Source organism: Podarcis melisellensis (genome assembly GCF_964234715.1).
Source record: "Podarcis melisellensis genome assembly, chromosome: 2".
NCBI lineage: Eukaryota > Metazoa > Chordata > Lepidosauria > Squamata > Lacertidae > Podarcis > Podarcis melisellensis.
The window spans coordinates 57504139-57529312 of NC_138529.1; the positions used below are offsets into that span (position 1 = coordinate 57504139).

Below are 25174 nucleotides of genomic sequence, written 5' to 3' on the forward strand. Positions count from 1 at the left end.
TTTGAAGAAGTTCAGTTCAGTTTCAGGATATTCATATGCTGGTAAACCTGTTTATCCAGTTAACTGCTCAACTACGTCAAATAACTGAAGGTTCTGTATTAATGCAATGTAATTTACATGGAACTATCAAAGCTGTTTAACAACTAGACCTTTTTGGGGGGGGGCGGGATGTGTGTGTCTCAAAGTCAGCACTGTTCTTCCTCATCATTCATACTCAATCCGCAAACCACCCCACTTTTTTGATAGAAATCTCAAGTTGTGCTCCTATCAGATGCTTGGAGTGCCAAGTGAATCACTGCAATGCTATAGCCATGTTTGCTCTGAAGTAAATCATACACGGCATTCAATGGGGCTTTCTCTCTTAGCAGGTTAGTTTAGGACCGTAGCCTCCATAAGTAATCTAAAGAACACAATCTACAAGAGCTGAGCAGAAACTGAATTCAAATGGAAGTGCAGTCTGCTTTTGGTGCCTGCTAACAGGAAGCCCAAGCCATCTTGATATTTTCATACCGAGCATCCTGTGTTCACTTGCTCTCTGCATATGTGTGTGTATATATAAAATGGTGTTTCCTTTGCCTACCAGTTTACACTTCACTGTTACTCTTAACAGTTTACACATGCTTCTCCCCCTACTTTTAAATGCATTTAAACATGATTAGTCTAAGCACTGCCAGATGTTGCTTGTGCTAATGCAACGTGTATGGTTTGGCTCGACTGGTTTACAACTCAGGACAAGTCCAGCGCCTTGGATTATGCTCTGATTTTTAGGGACATTTGTTATAAACCTGCATTTACACAAACTGAATGCCCACCATGCCACCCACCCAACCACCTCTTGCATATGAATACAAAGAGAGACAAACTAAAAGGATAACCTGGCATTTAATAATACAATGTTGCAGATGGCTCTCCTTTCTTTGTGCAGGAGCAGCTGAAAAAGTTTGCAGGGAGTGCTGTGTTTGCTTATTAAAATGTACAGTGGTACTTCGGGTTACATAGGCTTCAGGTAACTGTACATACGCTTCAGGTTACAGACTCCGCTAACTCAGAAACAGTACCTCGGGTTAAGAACTTTGCTTCAGGATGAGAACAGAAATCGTGCTCCGGTGGCGCGGCAGTAGCGGGAGGCCCCATTAGCTAAAGTGGTGCTTCAGGTTAAGAACAGTTTCAGCTTAAGAACGGACCTCCGGAACGAATTAAGTACTCAACCCGAGGTACCACTGTATCTTGTGCATATTAACACGTGAAGACAACATTTATGTACGGCACACACCGTCCCCCAACCTAATGCCAACTCTAAGAGACACATATTTTAATCTGTGGAGGCCAAATCGGTTCTGATACTGAACAAAAAGTGTCACATCATTTGTTATGCACTCTGAGGGCAGTTAATCTCTATCTCAAACATTTACACCACTGAATCCGTCAACAATACTACAGGAAGGCTATCAATTCCGAATTTCCAAGTGCTACAACTGATGCTGGACCATGAAGAAGGCTGAATTGATGCTTCTGAATTATGCTGCTGGAGGAGGCTCTTGAGAGTCCCATGGACTGCAAGAAGATCAAACCTATCCATTCTAAAGGAAATCAGCCCTGAGTGCTCACTGGAAGGACAGATCCTGAAGCTGAGGCTTCAATACTTTGGCCACCTCATGAGAAGAGAAGGCTCCCTGGAAAAGACCCTGATGTTGGGAAAGATGGAGGGCACAAGGAGAAGGGGACAACAGAGGACAAGATGGTTGGACAGTGTTCTCGAAGCTACTAACATGAGTTTGACTAAACTGCAGGAGGCAGTGGAAGACGGGAGTGCCGGGCGTGCCATGGTCCATGGGGTCACCAAGAGTCGGACACGACTAAATGACTAAACAACAACAACAACTGATACAAAAGTCTTAAGTGGTTCTTTGCTGGCATCGCTAACACTAGCCAAGACTAGGATAAGAGCACAGGAAGTGACTTAGGCCATTGGGCCACCTGGCTCAGTACTGTTGCCACTGACTGGTTTCAGGCAAAGGACCTTCCCATGCCTACCTGGAGATGCTGAAGTGTGACCCTTGACCATCCAAGGCTCTTTGATTTCACAGAAGTAGTAGTTGAGAGGCTATCTGCATCCCAACCACAGCTCCTTGATTTATTTCATAAAATTTATAAACTGCTTGATTGTAAAAACAAACAAGCAAGCAAGCAAACCCCAACGCATTTCTTATTTACATCAAGAGGGAGGGGGACTTTTGCCCATATTAGGTCCATATTTATGTCACAGTCTTAAAAACCTGTGTTGTTAGCAAAGGAGTAAATTCTGTTTTAAAAGCAGAATAATTTACAGTGCAAATTTATACATGTCGACTCTGAGGTAAGCCCTACTGAACTCCCAGGTATTGAGCAAAATTTCAGCCTTAATCACAAGGTCTTTCTCTATCACTGACTTTCTATTTCCAGGGATAAGGTTAAAGATAAAATACAGTATTGTGCCACTCAGTCTAAATGTATTGATCTCTCTATATATCTTTATTGTTGTTTTTCAGTCTTGCTCAACCTGATTTTTCTATTTAGGGTAGGCTACACATACACACAAATCAATGTGCAATGACATGCAGGAAATATGTCAAATGTTCCAAAGAATGCTGTCACTGTAATGGATTCTTCATTGTTTAAGAAACTTTCTGCTTCCTTTCCTTACTGTGCAGCCTATAAATAACACTCCGAACTTTGAAGTCACATTCTATGAATCAAATTATTTTTATGGCAGATCACTGTGGCTACAGCCACTGTCCTTTTTAAAAAAGCAGTGTGCACTAAAATATATATATTTTAAGAAACAAACACGACTGTCGTTTGCCTTTAAATTATTGCCTTCCTTCTGAAAAGAAAGAAGAGTGGAATGGCACTTCCACATAATGAATTCTGACAGAAAACATGGCAAGCACTTGGGATAACTGGTTAACTGCACTAACTGGATACGTTCTTATTTTTCAGGCACTCAATGGCTTGGGACAGGTTTCCACACAGAAAATGAATCATGATTAAATAGCAAGCAAATGACTTGCTGGAGTATCTGAAACTCCACTCAGGGAATCTGGTGATGTCATAAAGCACGAGAACAAAGCATAAAAGTCACCAGAACACCCAAGAGAGAGTTATGGTCTGGAACTCTAAAAAAAAAAATAGTGCATGTTTTAAATTTTACAAAATGAATGGATTGGCAATAAAATACAGTGGTGGAAAAATGTTAATGGAGAAAGCAGACATTTCAAGTTTTCGCCCTACCTGACTTTTTCTAGCTGTGGAACAATGTAAATCACAGCACCTTTTTTTAGGAGTGGGGTGTTATTGTATATCACCTGCTGTTTTATAAACTTCACTCTTTCCTAATTTGCTGTTGAATTATTTTTTTATTGACAGAAATTCCCACAAGCTTCATTTCTGTCTGCTATTTAAATTATGCCCATAAGCTTTCTAGTTCTTTTTCTGCATTAAGATAGATGGATAGACAGACAGATAGATCGATAAATAGATAGATAAACTAGGCAGACTGAAAAAAAGATAGAAAATGTAGTGCATTCAGATTAAACAAATCTAATTAAACAGAAAAAGAAGATTCAAAACTGCAGTCAGCATAAACCAAATTCAGAACCACAAGATAATAAAACACTGCAGCGCAAGAAAACAAATACCTAACCTAGCAGGCCAAAAGCCTCTGGAAAAGGAAGGTCTTTGCAATTTATTACAAGGCCAATAACAAATGTGCTAAGAATTCCAGAGTCTGAGTGGTGCCACCACTGAGAAGACTGTCACCCATGTTCCCACAGTTGGTGGGGCACTGGGTTTGGCCCTTTCCTGCAGGTATTACTCCACGGACAAGTTCAAAAAATCACAATATTACCACAGAATACCCTACAAGTGTTAAACTATGGTTGACTGTACTTGACTTGATAATCCAGGCCTTGCTTCAGCTGGGTTTAAACAGCACAAGCTGTCCCAGCCTCAACCAGTCCCCACATTTGAGTTTGTTAGTGCTAGTTTCAGGGTTATCTTTGATATTATGTCTTGTATCAAAATGCCAGAAAACGATGTTTTTGAAATGTGCTTGGAAAAATGGTGACTTGTTCAGCCTAAAAAGAGCTGACAAGAGACTTACATTACATAACTGAAAAGTAATAAAAGGATCCTCTTTGGAGATGTCAGATGAAAAGTGAAGATAGGAGAAAACTGTTTATTAGATGACACAATGCCTTATTTTTCTATGTCTGTTTTAATACCAAACAACAGGGAAAACTGCTCCAGATGTTTAGTACAAAAGATTTGTGGAAGTACTAAGAGATCTTTGCAGTCCCTTTGGTTAGGAAGCTATCAAGACAAAAACACTAGGTCTTATTTAGTTCTTATTTAGTACAGCCTCTGGTGTAGCTGCAAGACATGAGATTCTGCTAAGTGTCTGCAGGGTGTTTTCCCCCTCTGGTTAGGAAAATGTATTTACTTATTTATTTAAAATAATTTATATCCAACCCTCTCTCCCTAAGGAGATTAGAGCACCATTTATAAAAAGCAGTTCAACTGTACAAACTTATAAACAAGCAATAGAAAACACTCACGTTCACAGTAGGGCTCAAAGCCTGATTAAAAACAGGTGTTTTAACTGCCCTCCTAAGTGCAAGCAGTGAAAGAGTGACATGGATCTTCCAGGGGAGGAAGTTTCAGAGGTGAGGAGCCACCACAGAGAAGGCCCTCTCACGTGCTGTCACCTTTTGAACTTCTCAAGGGCTAGCAAGAAGGGGAAATTATATTATAATGACCAGTGATATGGGTTACAGCTAAGAAACCGCACAGCAAAATATGTCTGTGTGAGACACAGGTTGAAGTGTGGGCAGGATGAAAGAAGCGTATGCCACAAAGAAGCAATTAAAACCTTTAGGGCACCACGGGAACCTATGCTTCTTTTTAATGAATATATAATAACTCCTCTGAAATTTGGAACTTCTCTTTCAGGTCGAGTATGAAAAACGGGTGATTATGAGCAACGAACAAAGTAAACTAGCAATCTCAAGAGCCTTGAGTCAAAATGTAAATGTGAATATCCTGAGTGGAATTCAATGGAGTAATCACTCATGGAACAAGGTGAGCTTGTGCAGCAAGAGTTTTCCCCCTCTCCTCCTAAAAAAAGATTTAGTATAGATGCAGGACACACAGGGAAAGGAAAGCGTGGGGGGAGGGGAGTCCCACTGCACTAGCGAACCTTGTTCTGCACATGCAACAACTTGGTTGAATGTCGCCCTTTGGCTTCTGATATTATATTTTCCTTGAATCTGGCAGCGATCTTATTGCCATTTCACCTTCCACTACAGATCACTCTGTCCTCTCTAGCTGTTCTCTCAACTCTGCCACAATCTCATCAGCGACAACAAAGGAAGCTCTCTGAGAGCACCCTTGGAGACAAAGGTGGTGTTCCTTCTTTTTTTATGTTCTGTAGCTGCTCCCTATCAGGCAAAACCGATGGTCAGTTCAGAAAAGTCCCTAGGGATACTGTGTGACCTTCAGCGATGCCAACAATCCCTTGCTTTTTCAGCAGTCAGCACAACTCACAACATACAACAGAAATCTACCACACAAAATGAAGAAAAAGGAAAGGCCATGAAGTCAAAACCATACATGGTGCGTGATGAAAGTGGGAGCTGTAAGACAGAGGAATTTATCAGAAAATTGGAGGATTGCAGACAATAACCTTTATCATAAGGTCGTGAGCAATAACTTTGGCAGCCTAATCCTCACAGTCACTTTAATGAAGCTTGGATTGGCATCGTCTTTTAAATAAAGGAGAGATGGGGGAAATATCTTATTCTGGTTTGGAATAAACATATTAACTTTTTATCACGATACATTTTAAATGAATGCAGCCACCAGGGGAAACAGACAAATGCAAATGTCCTTTTCTGAGTTTTGCTTTTTAGGGGGGGGGGAGTGTTAGACAGAAAACATAAATAGTAAAAAAATAAATCATTTTTAAAACCCACAATAATCTTAGTTCCTTGGAATGGAAATAATTAAAGGCAGAGAATCATTTTCATTTCAGCTTTCTTTATAATATCTTCCTTGGGGATAATCTAGCTGGGATTGTAAACCATGTTTACAAATTCCCAGGGTTCCCACCCTCCACAAAAAAGTGTTTATGCTCTATTGTATTCTTCCCTCGCTCAAGGTTCTTCATCTCACAGAAGTGTGCAAATCTCTCTCTCTCTAAAATTGGTACCATGTTCTGCTCATTAACATTACTTGTAATACATCTCAGTTGCTAGTTCAGCTTGGAGTTTTTTATATATTAAGAAACACTCAGTGCAGGCTATTTTATAAAAGGCATGAAGTTTAGAATCTAAATATATATGCATATCATCTGAGTTACATAGTGATTACAATAATAGAAGAGTAGATGATACTGAGCTAGATGGACAAATACAGGTCAATACAGACAAGCTTAGCAACCTGTTTAAACGTTCAAGAAATCCATTACTCCTCTCACAAGTAACTTCCTTAAAGTAGTGAATTGCCTAAGTACTGGGAGGGGAGGCTACACAGGTGGATTTCTAAAATTTATAAACGACTTCGATGGATGAACTGAGGGAATGCTCATCAAATTTGCAGACAGCACCAAACTGGGAGGGCTAATGCTGCAGATGACAGAATCAGGATTAAAGATGCTTTTAACAGATTGGAGAACTGGGCCCAAACTAACAAAATGAATTCAGTTGGGACAAATGTAATAGGGACAAATCTATGATTCTAAGATTGTGCATGTAAAGTCAGTCAGCTTGCTCTGGAACACTATTTTTTTTAATATAGTTTAGGGCATTTTTATTATATCCTTAAACTTACTTAAATTGCTCCAATAAGCCACAAAGATGAAAGACCATCAAATTTAATCTCTTACCGAATCCCTCCCCACCCTGAGAACTTAGGTCTAACGTTCCATTTCTGGATACTTCATCTTGCTGAAATCACTGCCATCTCTTTAGCCTGTTCTCTACCACCCTCTTTTTACAACGGTGCCACTGCTTGTACATAACACCAAGTCCTTAAAGCTATTGCTTTCCCCCTCTATTAATACTACACCTGAGGGCTAATTGTAATTCTTAAAGATCCTTGGTTCTGCATGGAAGCACTTCACAGAGTGGGTCTACCATCTGAAAACTGCTTGTCAATTATTGGTGTGCCTCCACCGGGTGCGTGGCATTTCTTGCCAGCACCAGAGAAATGTTCACTGGCAGTCTTCATGTGGTGGCTCTAACGTTCAAACAGACTCTTAGACCTCTCTTTGTTCAATAAGAGCACGCCATGTATAGCAGCCCCGGCAAAAGGAGGCCCTGCTGTAGTATATGGAGAGTGAAAGCATCATGTTCTAATTGCATTATTGGCCCCATTTCAAAAAAGCTGCTCCTGCAGCTGTTTTGACTGACGGCTCAGCAGCAAACCAACTCATTGCCCAATTATTAATTTGCTTATTTACAAAATTTCAAGACTGCCCTTCCTTGCACATATCAAGACCTCAGGGCAGTTTCCAATATAAAACAATACAATAAAATATTTAAACCAATCATTAATAAAATGCAGTAGCACAGGAAACACCCCCCCCAAAAAAAACACACACACAACCCCACCCCCTCTTAGAAAGCATTAACTAATTTCCTCCAAAGGCACAGGAGGAGAGAGATGTTTTCGCTTGGTGGCAGAAGCCCATCAGGCTGGTCGCTTTCCAGGTCTCCAGTGGGAGGGAATTCTACAGTGGGGTGCCACAACAGAGATGTACAGGGATGAGGAACCTCAGGCCTGGGGAGCCAAACCCTGCCCTCCATGTTCCTATTTCTGGCCCCCGAGACTCACCCCCAGATACATCCCCTCTCCCCTTATCATCCCTTCTGCATATCCTACCTAAGTGTTTTTGCCTGGCTGAAATACATCTTTGAATTCTGGTAACACTTCCTGCTAGCCTGGGGAGAGGACAGAGAGGGCTGTGAACGGACACTAGCCTACCGCACAAAGGGGGGGAAATCACATTTGTGGCTTTGTTCACTTTTTGCCTCTGGTCCCAGCTACCACTGGCATGTTGTACCTTATCGTTGTGGTTGTAGGTTGTTTTAAACCATTATTAATAAAGGGAATGCGGTCCTTTGACTGAAGGTTCCCTAGCTCTGCTCTAGTGAATGAAGCTTGCTAGTGGCAAAGCACATTTTTATTATTATTATTAATTTTTTCTGGAAATTTTATTTACAACATAACATAACCCCCCCCAATACAGAGATCCACCCTCAATAAACATGAACATAACATACAATGAGCATAACATACAACAATACAAACAACCAAATAAAAAACTTCCTTGATCCTGTATCTGGCCTCCTTATTTACTTCTTAGAAACTGTTTCCTTTATGAATAATTATTAAGATTTTTCTAATTATAACTTAAATATCCACAAAGTCTCCTGCAGACATTAATCGAAACAAGTCCAGGTATGTATTTTAGGGCACTGTGAAGTATTCTCTACATTTTCCCCATGCTTTTTGAAACTCTTATCTAGTGTGCATTATTTTGTGCATTTTACAGAACAGTTAAAAATTGGGGGGGGGGGGGTTATACCAGGTTCATACGGTTACTGTTTTTAAAAAGTTCCCCTCTTGTCGATTACAATGCAAGTGAAATACCCATGTCAGCTCCAGGGCTGTTTTCGCTTGCACCCCATTCCTGGGGCATGCCAGAGGAACAAGGGGACTTTGGAGCCTGCAGGCCTTTCACCTCTTCTGACATGACGCCAACAGGTGTCCAATTTAGCATTACAGAATGCTCAACCAAAAGCCAACTAATCTTACCAGGAACCCATTATAAATGCAACGCAGGGTTTACAGCTGTGAAAGTTAGCTAATGCAATGCTTCCGAGACACAGAAATCTGAACTGGGATGCAAGATCAGTATTTTGGATTTACATTCATTACGAAGTTAATGTTGCTGCAGATGCAACGTGCCTCACCCTGCTGCTTTTATCTTCCGCAAATTCTCTCTCGCGTTTGCAAATGATTCCACTGAACTGCCTTGGCTCTTGTCGAGGCAAAACTTACCAGTCAGGTATTCAAGTACAGCTGCCATATACACTGGAGCACCGACGCCAATCCTGTACTTCGGATGACCTTTCTTAATATAACGGAGCATTCGTCCGACAGGGAATATGACCCCGGCTTTTGCCGAGCGAGAGGTCTTCGTCGACTTTTTCTTCCCACCCCTGCTGGACATTTTCTTTTACGTGGGTCTGGGTCAACAATCTAGAAACTAGAAACAAAAGGGAGAAAGGGTAAGGTTACAAATCAAGCCTGAGACAGTTGCTTTCAAATGGCGAAACGATACCTCAGCAGTCTCTTAAAATCGGGCCCACAGGCTTTCAGCTGCACTGAGTTAAACGCTGCTATACATCACATGGAAAGCTGCAGTGTTATGTTGAGGTAGGGCTTTTAGTGCCTTATCTGTGCCTCTAACACATAAAATTCAAAGAGATTTCTGTGGGCAAGGCTGATCAGACTGTGTGTCAGAGGACTTTGGTGCTGGGTGCAAAATCCAACACCCTGAGAATCCCAGCATTCATTCTTTATGGTTGTATCCAATGGGGTCCCTCTACAGACGGAAAACTCATTGATCCAGCAGTGGTAAAACAATTTGTTTGTTTGTTAGAAAACAATAGAAAGACAGGCTTTTAAAAAACAACAACACACATATCAGTTTACAATTGGTTAATAAATCAGAAATGGAAGTTGAGGGAAGTCCAAAAGGGGGGAGGGAGAGATGTTATTAAGTTGTATGTTATAAGTATATAACATCTATATGTATGTAATGAGAGAAAAGAAAAATATTATTATTTTTAAAAAAAACAGTTATGAAGGCTGGGGGAGGAGTGAATGCTTGCTGATTGAATGGAAGGTAATTTTTAGTATTTCGTCTCTCCATTACACCTGACAAAACAAATTTCATCTTTGTAAAAAAAATTTTTTTTTAAATGCTCTGAACAGATGACTTTATATTGCTCAAGGTGTTAAACTTTCTACTCTTTTTTTTAAAGCAAACGGTAATTTTACAGTACTAGATACAGTAGCAAATACAAAAATGAAGTCATTGTAAAAACACCAATGACCATACAAAAATAAACTCCAATAATATTTATAAAACATGCCTTGAATCCTGACACTGTGCCGGCGCCATTCCCAGTCATCACCAGGGTTATGAGAGCTGCTTGGACGATAATGTTATTTTTTAACACACTGATGATGCAAACAGAATTGTTCCCAGATTTTGTCTTTCTGGTAATGAGTGGATTATCTTGCCTGTTCTACTGACAAGTATGTCCAAACCGAACATTCTGAGAAAAGTAACCATCCTGCAAAGATCATATCGTCTGATGTAGCAACTAGTCCCAGATGTGCTAGCGGTTGTGACAGAAAGACACTTTGCACACGCTCAAAGGTACTCTCATCCTTATTATCATTTCATGTTCTTGAAAGAAGACTGGCAAACTACCTCCAGCATATAACACCTTGCTTGTGGGATTTGGCCTGGCTGCCAGTTTGCTACTGGGTGTTGGTGTTGGTAGGAAACCTTGAGACCACGTTACTTGAGAGACCACATTATCCCTTATATAGTCAGTAGATCGCTGCAGTCATTGGGACAGTTTCTCCTGCACGTTCCAAACATCTCAGAAGCCTGCTCTGCAGTAACTCAAAGCAGGGCTTTCAATGTGATGGCTCCCGTTCTGTGGAACAGCATCCCTGTTGAGATACGACAGGCACCCGCTGTCTGCATTTTCTGGAAGCAAATGAAGATGTTTTGGTTCTGACAAGCTTTCCCTGGATGAATTGGGTCTTTAACGTGAGTGCCCACTTATTAGGGTTTTAATCTTGTTTTAAGTGCATTTGTTGTTTTTTATGTTTTCAACTGATTTTAGTTATTTTATGTGTAAATAGCCTTCAAGTGGTGGTTTAGAAGGTGATGATGATGATGATAAAATGCCAGGTAAAGCTTAAGGTCTCAAGGTGGAGTCAAGAATGCTTGCATACAAAAGTACTGTTTTGTTTGTTTCTCTCTTTGGAAAAGGGAAAGGATTGCAATTAACTGCCTGGGATTTGAAATTGTGGAATTTATCCGCCTACCAATCACAGTTGTTTTCATTCCAGTCCCCTGCAGGAGTTTCACAAACTCCAATCTGACAACTTCCTTCCACCAGCATAATTGGACTTGACACCGGAGAATGATGGCCAGCAATCGCATGCTAATTTACTACCATCCACAAACATGTTGCTGATCGTTCTGCCGAGTGTCTGTCATTCTCAAGTTGTGTTTTTGCAAGGGTATGTAGGCATTAAATTAAAATGTTAAAAAGCTCCGCAGAGAGGGGCGGTTTACAAGCTCAGAAACCGTTGCTCTTCTGGGAGCTGGTGGTTTAGAAAACTAGTCCAAATTCCTAAACCTTTGATTTCCTGTAAGAGAAGCCTGTAGTGGCTTTTTCCTTCACCCCTATGGAGATAGACAGTTTTATAAACAATGTTTTATAAGCCAAAGGAAACCCCAACGGTGTGTATTAGCCATAGGAAAACCTCCTCGTGACCCAAAGCTGGCTTGGCACAAAGGGGTGCTTTTTCACAGTATCACCCCCCCTTTCTCAAACCAATTCCCCCTTCACCTCCTTGCGATTATTAAATCATCATGTCTAGGTTCTGAATTCTTTCTGCTTGTTCGCTCCATTAGCTATTTGTCCCCACCTTGCTCCATTGCGTTCTCCCTCTCCCTCCCTACTTCCCCCTGCAACACAAACCTATCAATATATGCGCCAGGCACCTCCGATGGACTGACTTCCAAATGAAGTGAAGCAAGCCTTACTTTTGCAACTTTTGCTACTATGCAATTTCTGACCTGTGCTAACGCGTCATGCAGGCTTTTAAATACACTTTCAGCTATTACATAAAACCTGTCTAAATTTCAGACCAGGAGTCTTTTGTCGACTAAGAATATAAATTCCAGCGTCTATTGATTCCATCCTCCCACACTCTTGTTAACCTCGATTCCTAGACTTCCCAAACAAGGAGATGAAACAAAGAGAAACGTCTATCTTGTTAAAGGCAACCCATAAGGAAGTCTACCATTGGACACATCACGTCGGCCCAAGGCAACTGATAGGATTGTGGCTAAACACAGGTTTGCCTCTGTTCAAACTCTCATACCCGCAGTTTTTAGGGTTACTAATCATACACCACAGTCCTAGGCATATCTTCTTAAAAGCATGCCGCAGAGTTCAACATGGCTTACTTGCAGGTGTGTCTAGGAATGTAACCATAGCTTATTACCACATGTGTTCAAAGTACTTTTAAGGAAAACGTTGTGAAGAAAAATGAAGTAAAGATATAGAAAGCTTTCCCCACTTTCCACTTTTCCATTCCTTAACTTGGAAAAACAACCCAGCAAAACACACTTTCCCTCCATATGGATCTTCGTAGGCCTATAACTAGCAAGTCTCTATTAACCATCTGGCTAATTATGGCTTCTAAGATGGCCCTTAAAAATATGTATAAACCACAAAAACCCTGGAGAGCAGAGCATTCTCAGACACTTCATGTCCAGTTAATGGAACACAAATGGCCAATTAGCTAATAATATTTTACCCTGGAATTTCAATCTGGAGTTTTCAATGCGATTAAAAAAGAAAAAGGTCCTTTATAAATGAAAAATTAAAAAAGATCAAACATTTGCCAGTCACTGGAATAAGCCACATTGTTACAAACAGTTACAAACAGAGATGTCGCAAAGTGTTATCTTTTTATTACTAATATTATTGTTATAATGTTATTTGTTATTCGCTCCATGATTCAAAGCATTTAAAGCATTTTACCCGGGTCTTCAGTTAAAAAGGCTACCACAGTGGCTTACGTACGATCAATTAAAAATTAATTATTATAATATAGTCCCTGTCCATAGGTGTACAGTCAAAAAGTCACAACACAAATGGAAAAAGAAGTGGGGAGGGAAGATGATGACTGGCAAACTCAGACACCCATGCTCAGAGTTACATAGTAGATGCTTATAATGAACAGATGAAACAGATCCTGCATTGTTCTTACTAAACCACAGTTTAAACAAACCACAGTTCCCAGAGCTTGAATTTGACATTTATAATAGAAAGGGTGCTTTTGATCTCTGCAAGATCACAGAAGAGGAGGAGGGGAGAGAGAAAGAGACTGTTTGAGCCCAAAGTTAGTGAACACTTGTCCAGGTAATGGAAAGCCATTGTTTCCAGTTACATCTGAACAGGACTTAGTGATTTATGTGGCATGGGTTATTTATTCCAATTGGCCCTTCTGGTAGATGTAGTCACATGTATTTTTTAAGCTGCAGGGACCTTCCTCTCACAAATAGCAGTCCTCCTCTGCTAATTTAATGAGCCAGGAAGGACGGGGTCAAAGGAGCATGTGGTCGGACATATTGCCGCCAACACCTTGTCCACATCAGTGGATTGCACGGGATGAAACTGATTCCATAGCACACCCTCAATAGTGGCACTGGGTACTTCAAACAGAGCTGCAACAAGTGCAAAACCAAGAGAGGATGCTTGGGAGTTACTGTGTCAACACCCTTCTTTCATCTCACTTTTCCATAGCCCAAGACCTGTCTTCATACCACCAAACCATGGTTCAGCATTCCATCTGAATAATGGCTATGTAACCAAGGTTCAAACCATCTAATGCCCTTCTAGCGTCTGCCAGAACTGTTTATATTTATTCCAAACAAAAAGAGGGAGGACAGTTAGACAATTTTCTTGAGCGTTTCTACCTTTCTACTTCTTGAAAAGCTAGCACGGTTCTTTGTCAGAGAAGCTACTGGCAGGAGCACGGGAAAGTGAACATACCTTCTCGTTTTTCAGAGAGATGAAATAGAAATGGCATACACCCAGAGAGCCTATAACTTCCATCAACAGAGTAATCCCTGATGAGAGAGCTCCTCTAACAAGGAGAGGATGCTATGGAATTCAAAGCAACCCGGGGGAATTCCTTTTTGTGATGATAACTATCAAGGGACAATCTGACAAAACTCATGGCATTAACAGCCTGTATCATGAACCTGAAACACACTGAGTTTTCTTGTCTCTCAAATTTCTTAAGAGCACAGAAACCTGCTTCAGACCAGATCAGATCACCTGTCCATCTAGCCCTGTTGTCACTGACTCTCCAGCAGCTCTCCAGGGTCTCAGGCCAAGGTCTCACCCTTCAGCTGCTACCTGATGCCTTTGGCTAGATATTTCAAGGATTGCATATGGAATCTTCTGCATGCCGTGCATATGCTCCACTACCAAGCTAGGGCCCTTTTTTTTACCTGGACCATAAGGTGTGGAGGAGGTTTACTGGAACTTTCACTATTAACCTTTGGACCTCGTTTGAAACAACAGAATGGATGGAAACATAAATTTCAACATCAGAGTGTGACATCAAGTTGGTCCTTAGCATACAACTAATCACAATAAATCTTCCACACAGCGCGTATGGCTGCATTTCCCAATTGCTTCGCCTACTCTTCATTTAATTGTGCAAGACTTCCTCTTGAAGAAACAATACGGCGTGTGAGATACAGCTTCCGTGCAGCTTAACAGATCTTCTGCAAATTGGAAGGGTTTCCTCCCCCCCCCATCCCCACCCCACAGAGCTACAAATAGCTCCAATTAGTGTTAAACAATAACTAGGCACCTCCGGTAAGAAAATGAACATGCTTTACGTACGGAGTAAGGTATACAGGCAATTTTCATAAGCAGATTAATCAGCAATCACAGAATTACTGCCTATTGGAGGGATTCAAATGCATCTCTGTATTTTTATTTCTCCTTCCTTTCTTTTTCAATCTGGATGAACAGCCCAGCTCCATACACAGGCAAGAGCGTTAGGCACAGAGGGGGCCCCAAGACCAGCACAAAGCAACTCTTGACCTGCTCTGCCTTTTCTGCCGGCTCAGCAGCAGCCACGGGTGTAGGTAGTCTGGTGCCTGCAATTTGGCAAAGATGGAGTGAAGAGAAGGAGGCTTCCAGTGAGCCTTAGCAAAGCAAACCACAAGAGGAATGGAAGGTGGTGGAAGCTGAAAGGTTGGAAGCACCCAAGCAGAGCAGCCCTGGTTTTCATTGCTTCATTTAGGATTCTGCTACAGCTGTTGAAGTCACAGTCTTCACAAACAGAGGATCAGGCTGTTATGTAGTTAAGGTAGGAACAGAAGCAGCAGCAATCAGACTATTGGTCCATCTAGCTCAGCCCCATCCACACTGACGGGCATCTTCAGGGTCTCTCACAGCCCCACCTGGAGATGCCAAGGACTGAAGCTGGTACCTTAACACATGCAAAGCAGATGCTCTACTGCTCAGCTACATCCCTTCCTCCACAAATTCCTGTAGTATGCTCAGGCTTGTTGTCACTTTCTGGATTGATTGAGGAGGAACACACTCTTACTCATCCGATCTCTGGCCACCAAACCTCACTGCTTAGGGAAGGCTGCTGTGGCTGCATGTCCTTCTGGGCCACTCATTTCACACCGGCTAGGCTAGCATCTGACTAACACTTGGCAAGAGGGTCAAGCAAATGCCGAACTGTAAGAGGGTCAAGGTAATGGCAGGCTATTAATAGGCAATCAGATGCCGAGTTGATTTCAGCGGAGCAATTAACATTCATCCTAATAGGTTTGAGGCAGAGGCTTGCCTGGTCCAAGGTAAGCATGCATATGGACAGTAATTGCCTTCATACACAGATGACAGATTTCGCTAGATATGTATAATGGCATCAATGGGGCATTCACACTAGATAATGATCTCCTGGGACTGGATAAATGCCAAGATGAAACTAGAGAGGCATTTGGTGTGTTTCCTTTTCCATCACCTTCTCTTCACTGCCAGCAGACAATGTTTTGTTTGCAACCGTCAAATACTATTATTTCAGCCTTGCACATTAAAGCTGCTTTGCCCCACTCTTCCTTCAAGCGGCCCATGGCAGGAGATATGAGATTATCCCATTTTATCTTCACAAACATGATAAGGGCAATAGCGAATGGTGTATGAGGGCAGAGCCAGGAAGCCATCCTCTCCACACCGAAGTCGCTGCAGCTTACCTGGACAGCAGTGGGGTGGGGAAATGGCATAAGTCAAGGCTGGGCAGACGCATCAGTGGAAGTGCTGCCAGTGCATCTATGCAGCCCTGACCTCACCACCTGTACCAACTCAGCACCAACTAGGTAAGCTGCAGCAACACTGGTGTGTGTGGGGGGCAGCTCTGCCTCACCACACCGGCTGCTACTACGAGGCCAGGTTCAAGGTTCTTGTCTTACTACAAGGCAACTTGGGTCCAGGATACCTTGAGGACTGCCTGATCACTAGGGTCTTGGGGGGAGTCACTGTTAGTTTTCCCTCATGGCTGAGAGACATGGCTCGTGTCCACCAGGAGCTGTGTGTTCAGTAACGTGGGCCCAATTTTGTAGAACTCCATTGAGGTCCAGCACGATCCCTTCCTTTAGAACTTCTGACACCAACTGAAGACATGATCATCATCATTCCAGAAAGCATTTTAACTTATTTTTATCTTTGTTGTATTGCTGAGTTACTTGTATACTTAGAGACGGTTGTAATTAAGTGCTATATAGCTTGCTGGAATAAATATAAATAATAAAAATTGCCTCTTTCATACTGTGTTCCATAGCCCCCTATGCTCCTGTTGGCACTTACCCACCTCTCCATTCCCTGAACTTCCCTAAGGCAGGGAGAGAACAGGGATAGCAACACTGGCACCGCACTAAAGTTAAATACAGCTTCGAAAAGGCCAGCCCCGGCTAACCAGGACTGCATTAGGCAAACTTTGGATTCTGCTCTTTTTCTCCTTCTGCCAGTTTTGGCTTACACCACAGTGCTATTTGATGGAGGCTGCACATGAAGGATATGGGATAGTTAAGGGAACAAACCCTGGACATTCTATCTATTAAAATCAAGAAGACTTCTCCCAACTTGGCATGGAAAATTCAACATAGAAAATCATCAGTACAAAATGGTTGAGATGCAGTAGATGACCATTCGCTCCCTCAAAAGGCAAATTTCTCCTGTTTGTGGCTACAATTTTAGCCCAAAGGGACTGTTCACAAGCAGAGCTCCCACATGTTCAGCAAACGTGTGAAGTGCAAGAGGGACTGCCTCACTAGCCTGACTCACAACACACCCACTGGCAGCCTCACATGCAGCATCGGTCCAAGTGCAAAGGACCCATTTTGGGTGTATGCTGCACATGCAGGTGCCAAAGGGACATGGGCCACTGGGTGTATCAGCATCAGGGGCAGGACTAAAAAAAGGCTGCCTTTCTTCCTCTTCCTGCATTTACTTAATACTAGAGAGGTTTTCTTGTGAGCAATCCTACAGCTGACCTTGAATCTGCCATTTTTTTGAATCTGTACTGTCAGAGCTTTGCAACAGCTCCTCATTTATTACAGAGCCAGATAAAAGTTCATTTTGGTTCAAAGTTAATATTTGCATGCTTGCTTATACACTGTGCGAAGAAGCACAATATACAACGAGGGTGTACGTTAATTTCCTGCTTCCATGGCATGTAAATTACAGCAGGAACCTTGACTTAAAATTTCTGTGCTTTTTGGTTCAGGAGCAAAATGGCAAGTACCTTAACTCTTCTATTTGACCAAGGAGTGGAGAACTTGATCTGTATCGACCCTCTTCATATGGGAAGGCTATTCCACCTGAACATGCATAGTGTAGCTGCTCCCTCCTATCCTACCCCACTGCGCCCAGTCTCTGTGCTTCCTCTGTTTGCTGTCCCCATCTGCAGGGATATGATATTGCCACTATAACTCTACTTTGGCTGCAAATAGCCTGAGGAAGGTAGCCTTGTGCTACACAGATCTGTATTCTAGAACCAAAGCATGTTCAGTTAAAGTCAGGCTGGGCAACCTCTGGCCTGCATGCCAAATCTGCCTCAACCAGGGCCCCAATTTGTCCCATGATGCCATTTCCATGAAACCACACCTACCAGCATCACACCTGACATGACTAAGTTCCCTGTGGGGAACTGAGGGGAATTCAACTGCACAACCCATCCCTGCAGAAAGCAAGCATGAAGTCACTGCCTGATAGGCAGTGAGTGGCTTCAAGCCTGCTGATGAATGGCACTTCAAAACACCACATTGGGCTCACTGCTAATGTCACTGTGACATCATGTAACTGACAGGTGGGCATCCTGCTCAGCTATCAGATTTGGCCCCCTGAAGAGTTCTCCACTCTTCAGTTAAAGAAAAGAGTTAGGGTACCTGGACTTTCCCATTTGCTCATGGACCAAATGATGGGAGTTGTAGTCCAACAATATCTGGAGGACACCCACACCTGCCCAAGTTTCTCCCACCCAAAAAAGAAATTGTAATCAGAAGGAATTATGCAACTTGAAAAAAAAATCCCATAATGTTGTTATTAAGGTTAGAAGCACTCATTTTTTTATAGTTCCGCAGAAGTCTACATCCTCTTTACTTACTATAATGGAGTGCTCCTTTTATTTCCAAGAACTCTCTTTTGTGCAACAGAATTTATTTTATGACATTGGAAGAGTTCCCAAAGTGCACACTATATTCCTATGACTCCATAAATGTTTGATATATTTTCTAATCAATAGTGCATGCATCATTTTGTGCTCAAGTTACGAACCCCTGAGCTACATTTTTCAGTGTTTAATGTCACTGGTTCAAATTATGTTCTCAGTAACACTGGTGTAAATCTGGAGTAGAATTAGCCCACATGTGTATTAAGCCAAACACAGAGTGGCATATTCAGTCTTTACAGATAATATAGAAACTGAGAGCATTGCTATGTTTCCCTTTACTTCCCCTATCCAGCTAAGTTCAGAACAAGAAAACAAACTGAAATCTTAGCAAAATATGTCAAAAGCAATGCAAAAAGCAAATATGTCACATGTAAATCACACTGAATCCTTGAGTTGAATTAATTCATGTATTGTTTTACTTCAACGATGACTAGCCCATGGATACAAGACACCTGCAGTTGAATATAGTATTTGCTTAAATATATCTCCTCCTTTACACTCAGGTGTTCTTTCTCTAATTACAGATTTGCCTTTTGGTTTATTTTTTTTCAGTCCCAGAGAAACAAGAGGGGGAAAGCACATGAACTGGAGCAATCCCTACACACCTGTTGCTAAGTGACAATTGCATAATCCAAGCATGAACACTTGGGTCAGATGAGGAAAATGTGAAATCACGACAGACAACACAATTTGAATATGCTCTGAAACTCAAAGCTCTATAGACAAGGGGATAGACGGAGTCATTTCTGATATAAGCCAAGGTCATAATTTGGCCACATCCACAAGCGTCAAGTGACAGCGTATGCCACCCAGCTAGTAAAGTTTAAATATTTATTTGCATTACAGGGAAAAAAACACGGTGAGATCCACAAATTAAATGCTAGCACACAAGAAAAGTGATGCAGCTTGCAAACCTGCATCGTCATACATTTACTCAAAAGCAGTCCTCCAATAAGAGAGTATGCAACAAGGGCCTTGCAACAGAATGAAGTCCACAGGATCAGGTCAGTTTAAGCAGTTTGTATCTCAAAGTGCATTGGGTTTGTTCTTTTTTCGTCATGTATTCTGCTCTTTAAAATACCTATGGGAGGGGGCTGTAGTTCAGTGGTAGAGCACCTGTTTGGCTGGCAAATGTTCCAGGGTTCAATCCCCAGCATCTCTAGGGAGATAGTGAAAAGCCTTGTACATGGAACCCTGGACAGCTGCTGTCAGTCAGTGTAGGCAACACTGATGGATCACCCATGTTTCTGGCAGCCCTCTGCTGCAGGGAGCAACCACTCCCATCCCACACTTCCAGGACCAGGTCACATTGCAGCAGGCCCAACAATCACAGGCTCTGGATAAAATACCTTGCACAGTGCCCCTTCCACTATTTTCTCCCACTTTGTTCTAAGCAGCCTCTCTCTTTTTTTTGGGGGGGGGGTATGTTTGGGTTTAGCCCTTCCCCATTTGCAAACAAGCAACTTTGGGACATGCCATGTGAAAGTGAAACGTACCAAATATGTCCTCTGCAGCTTCCTAGTTATTCAGCTTGCAGTCTCTGTGCATTATCTTCTCGTGCTCAATGACCCGAGGAGGAGGAGGAAGGAGAAAAATTGAGGGGAAAGAAAAGGAGGTGGGTGGGTGGCTGGGGCAGAAGTCCAGCCTCGCATGATCTAACACCCTTGTGCAAACGATCGCGTATTCTTGGAATCCGAGGGCCACAATCCACTCCCGAAATCCGGATTCCCTAGCCCAGAATGAAATCGGAACAAGAAAGCCCCCACGACACCGCGCAGAGGAGAGTTTTATTTCCTGGTTTCCTTAAGGGCGCATGGAAGTCTCTCCGCTCTCCTTTAACCCCCTCGGTTCCGCTCCGGATTCGGATCGGAGGAAATCCCTTTTCCCCTACGTCCCCCCAGATTGCAAAGAATCATGGAATCGCAGGAGCCTCGGTTACTAACAATACCAGTAACAACAATAACACCACCACCACCAGTAACGCCCTCCTGGAACCTGTCGGGAGCTTCTCTGGATTGCAAGATACGCCCGCACCCAAGGCAGGTGGCTGCCCCAAAGGACCACCTCCAGCTGCTGCAAGTGTTGCAATACGACACACAGAGAAAGGGAGGCAGGGGGACGATCCGCTCGATCCCAGCCCCACCTCCCCAAAGCGGACAGGGCAAGCGGCTGGCAGGGAAATCGCATTGTGCTCAAACAACGAGCGCAGGTTTCGCGCAGGACAGGGTCCCTGGCAAAGGAAGGGGGCGTCAGTCAATCACTTACAGCGCAGCTCCCAGCAATAGCGGCGGCGGCAGCGGCAGCAATATGTCTCCCTGCGCCTCTCCCTCCCGACTTCGCTCAGCCGCCGTGTAAACTGGAACAAGCCGACTGTAATGTGCATGAAGTCCCACAATGCACAGCGCAGCGCTCGTCACATCCCCTCCTTTAAATCGGCGCCCAGGCCTGCCGCCTGCCACGCCGAGGGGCGCGCGGCGTGAGGGAAGGAGCGCGGCAGGAGAGCCGTCGCCGCCTCCTCCTCCTCCTGCAGTGCCGCCGCCGTCGGTTGAGGAGGACACAGGCGGGGCCTTGCTCCGCAGTGGCGCCCCTGAGACCTCCGCCCCATCCTGGCAGGGAGAAGCCAATGGCGTGGAGTTGGGAGGGACACAGCGAATCCGGCCGTTCTCTTCCTCCGCCGCTTCGACTCCTCGCAGTGGGCGCCCTCGGCTGCGGCGTCGCCTCGGGAGAGGCTCAAGGCGCTAGTCCCTAAGAGGCGGTGCTGAAGGGCCGGTGTCTAGACCCGGCTTAGTCCTCCCCCTTCGGATAACTGGACGTGCACGCAGCCCTCCCCTCTGGTCAGGAATAGCACCTGCGCCTCGCTCCCCGCCTGTCCGGAGAGAGGCAGCGGGGTCGCCACTCGCTGGTCCAACAAAGTGCGCAAGAAACATCACTTGCTATAGTTTTCCCTGCTGGGACCCATAATAAAAGACTTGCTGGGTTAGGCCCAAGGCCCATCTACACCCTGTTCTCAATAGCGGCTGTAGAAAGCCTGCAAGCAGGATATAGTCGCAATAAGCACTTCTGACGCAAAGTACACAGCCATCGTGGCTGGGCAGCCTCTGTGAATTTGTCTAATCTTCTCAAGCTATCCATGTTGGTGGCCACTGCTACGTCCTGTGGTAGCAAATTTCATGTTTGTGGGAAGTTCTTTTGTCCGCCCTGGATCTTCCAACATTCAGATGACACCCCACGTTCAAGTATCGTGGGCACCAGAGAGAAACTTACAATTTTATGCACCTAAAATGGCCTGCTTACTTGCCTTTTTTTAAAAAAAAGTAAAAGCCCCAAACCTTTGCTCACAAGACAGTTGCTCCAGCACCTTGGTTGTTTTGGTTGCTCTTTTCTGAACCTTTCCCAGCTCTACAATATCCTTTCTGAGATGAGGCAACCAGAACTACACTGTATTCCAAGTGTGATCACACTATAGATTTGTGTAACAGCATTATTCACATTTTTATTTTCAATCCCTGTCCTAATAATCCCTAACATGGAATCCAGCTTTTTCATAGCCGTCAGACACCAAGTCAAGACCTTTATCACGAGAACTACATGGCTTTTTTCCTGGTCAGTTCCAATCCCATTAGCCAATGTGCATCACTTTGCACTTAAATAATATTTCGTCCTTTACATGCCAGTTCCCTCACTTTGCAGGGATCCTGTTGGAACTCACAACCACCAACAATCCTGGACACCCCTAACTTCAGTTTATGGCAAAGAATAGCCGCTACTGATTGCTCACCTGCCATCTACCACTGGGCGTTGGTGAGAGTAAAGTAAAGGTAAAGGGACCCCTGGCCATTAGGTCCAGTCGTGACCGATTCTGGGGTTGCGGCGCTCATCTTGCTTTATTGGCCAAGGGAGCCGGCGTACAGCTTCCGGGTCATGTGGCCAACATGACTAAGCCGCTTCTGGCGAACCAGAGCAGCACACAGAAATACCGTTTACCTTCCCACTGGAGCGGTGCAAGTAGATTTATCTACTTGCACTTTGACGTGCTTTCGAACCGCTAGGTGGACAGGAGCAGGGACTGAGCAAAGGGAGCTCACCCCGTCGCGGGTATTTGAACCGCCAACCTCTGATCGGCAAGTCCTAGGCTCTGTGGTTTAACCCACAGCGCCACCCGCATCCCACACTGTTCATGCTTGCTTACCAAGAAGTGAGAAAACGACTGACTATGGCAAGGAACAGCCACTGCCTGCCCTCTCCCTCTATGCTGTACTGGAAAGTACCACCCCAGGCCTAATTCCAGGTAAAAAACCCACCATCTTCCCCAGAGAGTGTAAAGGTGCCACAGCTTTCCCCCTCAATTGCTCATCACCTGCAGTCTCCCAGTAGGGTAGGTAAGGGAATTTAAAGGACAATTCTTTTTTTAAAAAACTAGTTTAAAATAGGACACCCACACAAAAATACAGATAATTAAAAACCAAAGGTCTGATGAAAAGGAATGCTTTTGCTTGGCACCTAAAGCTATGTAACAATGGCACTGGGGGAGTCTCCCTGGGAAGAATGTTTCACAAGCAGGATGCCACCACTGAAAAGGCCCTGCTTTGTGTTGCCACTCTCCAGACCTTGCATGGAGGGAGCACATGAAGATGGGTCTCAGATGATGACTGCAGAGTCCTGGTCAGTTTATAGGGGGATAGGCAATTCTTAGGGTATTGGGGTCCTGAGCCATATGGACTTTATAGGTCAAAATTAGCACTTTGAATTTGGGCTATAGTCTGCCCCTAGTAAGGACAAACTGATTGAATCTCCAGATTAACACAGTAAGTACCTGGTGTAGAAGCGCCTATAGAAATCCTCCTTTTCAGCCAATCACGTCTGAAACCATCAGCAGCTGCCTCCCCCCCCCCGCCCGGTAATACAGAAACTCAGTCCCTTTGCCTCTGATCATCCCACAATAGCTTCCTGTTGTTTTGCTGTGAGTACATTATTCGATACATCCTACAGTTCAAATTAAATCCTGCAGTATTCAGTTCGGACCAGAGGTAGCTTAAAATGCTTCTGCAAAGTGGACTTTGTAGGTTAGTGTAAGGTGAGGTTGGGCTGTTAAGGATCAGTGATTTATTAAAACTGACTAACCTTACTGTAAGCAGCCCAGGACTCCTTAAAGCTGGCACAACATATCATAATTGCTTGTTCTACCAGATCTGCTTGATTTTGCATCCTGCACCCAGTTCTTTGCAATACCCCACTCATTCTGCTGCATCCCCCTGCATCACACTGCAGGCCTCCTGAAATTCTCCTCCTCTTCAGGGGGGCTCTTTCAGAAGTGCAGGGTGGGTCAGTGAAGGCAGAAAAAGGTGGGAAAGCTCCACTGCATAAGCAGCCTACTGTTCCTGTGACATTAGACAGAACAACCTGATAGTAATTTTTTTTGTATTCATGAGAAGTTTGTTGTGATTCATTTGAGGGAGAGAAAGCGTATTGCTGTAAACCTTTGTATGTTTTGTACAGGGATGTGCAATTAAAAACAGGAGAGAAGCTTAAGGTCACAACTTTGCAATCACTTTGTTATAGAGAATTAAAGCAATAGCAGATCTACAAAGTAGATGGCAATATAATTCTTCAGAAAACTGAAATGATCACAGTGGATGGTACCATTGAAAACAGAAGGGGATCGTGTTCAACTTAGTAATTAACCCATCATCCTGCAGGCACAAATGCTACTAATCAAAAATAGAACACCAGAAATGCAAGCTGTTACTGAAAAATAATGGATTGACTCAGAGCTTTTTTAGAGAAATATTCTGGGGTAGGCGTGGATGGAGATGAACTTGAGGACACTTGAAAATCATGCAAAATGGCTTCTTTAATGTTCATGGTGAATAATTAAACACACATTTAAGTAAATAAATCAATAAATGCAACAAAACATGTATTTTCATAGTAAATTATTGTAATTTAAAGAAACTTGGCATTTAAAATTTAACTAAAAATGTCCAGAACTACTTTTTTTTAAAAAAACACAACAAACTCCTGTTCCACATAAATCTCTGGAACAGACTGCCATTGCCTCATGTCTCTGTTTGAAAGAAAGTAAGCAACAGCAGGCAGGGATCTTTATAGGCTGCGCCAATCCCATTCAGATCTATGTTTCGGCATGCATTAACTGTCTGTAGTGTCTTACTTATTGTTGCAAGCCACCCCAGTCTCTGAACAGTGCAAGATTCCAGGGGTTCCAGACGCTTACCCAGGGTTTGCGTTTCCTTTTGGAAATGAGACACAGCAGAGACTGTGATGGCTTATTTATATATACAGTGGTACCTTGGTTGTTGAACTCAATAAATTCGAAAATGATTCAGAAACCAAAGCATGGCTTCCGATTGGCTGCAGGAGCTTCCTGCACTCAATTGGAAGCCGTATTGGACGTTCAGCTTCCAAAAAACGTTCGCAAACCAGCACACTCACTTCCGGGTTTGCGGCGTTCGGGAGCTATTTGTTCGGGAGCCAAGCTGTTCGAGAACCAAGGTACCACTGTATTTACACCCTTTGCCTATGATGGAGG

General features: G+C 43.4%; 1 protein-coding gene across 3 annotated transcripts in view; it reads right to left on the bottom strand.

Annotated features, from left to right (window-relative positions):
- MACROH2A1 (macroH2A.1 histone) overlaps nucleotides 1-21128 on the bottom strand; it is a 45640-nt gene extending 24512 nt beyond the window's left edge. Inside the window, exons 1-2 of one of the 3 annotated variants that reach the window (XM_081894143.1) lie at nucleotides 20893-21128; nucleotides 9103-9310 (exon numbers count right to left, since the gene is read on the bottom strand). In XM_081894143.1, the coding sequence (XP_081750269.1) occupies nucleotides 9103-9274 (172 nt within the window). In that variant the 5' untranslated portion in view covers nucleotides 9275-9310; nucleotides 20893-21128. Of the gene's footprint in view, nucleotides 1-9102; nucleotides 9311-20123; nucleotides 20371-20892 lie in introns of those variants that run through there. The other 2 variants (XM_081894141.1, XM_081894142.1) reach the window with 2 other exon arrangements.
- Between the last annotated feature and the right edge of the window lie 4046 nt (nucleotides 21129-25174).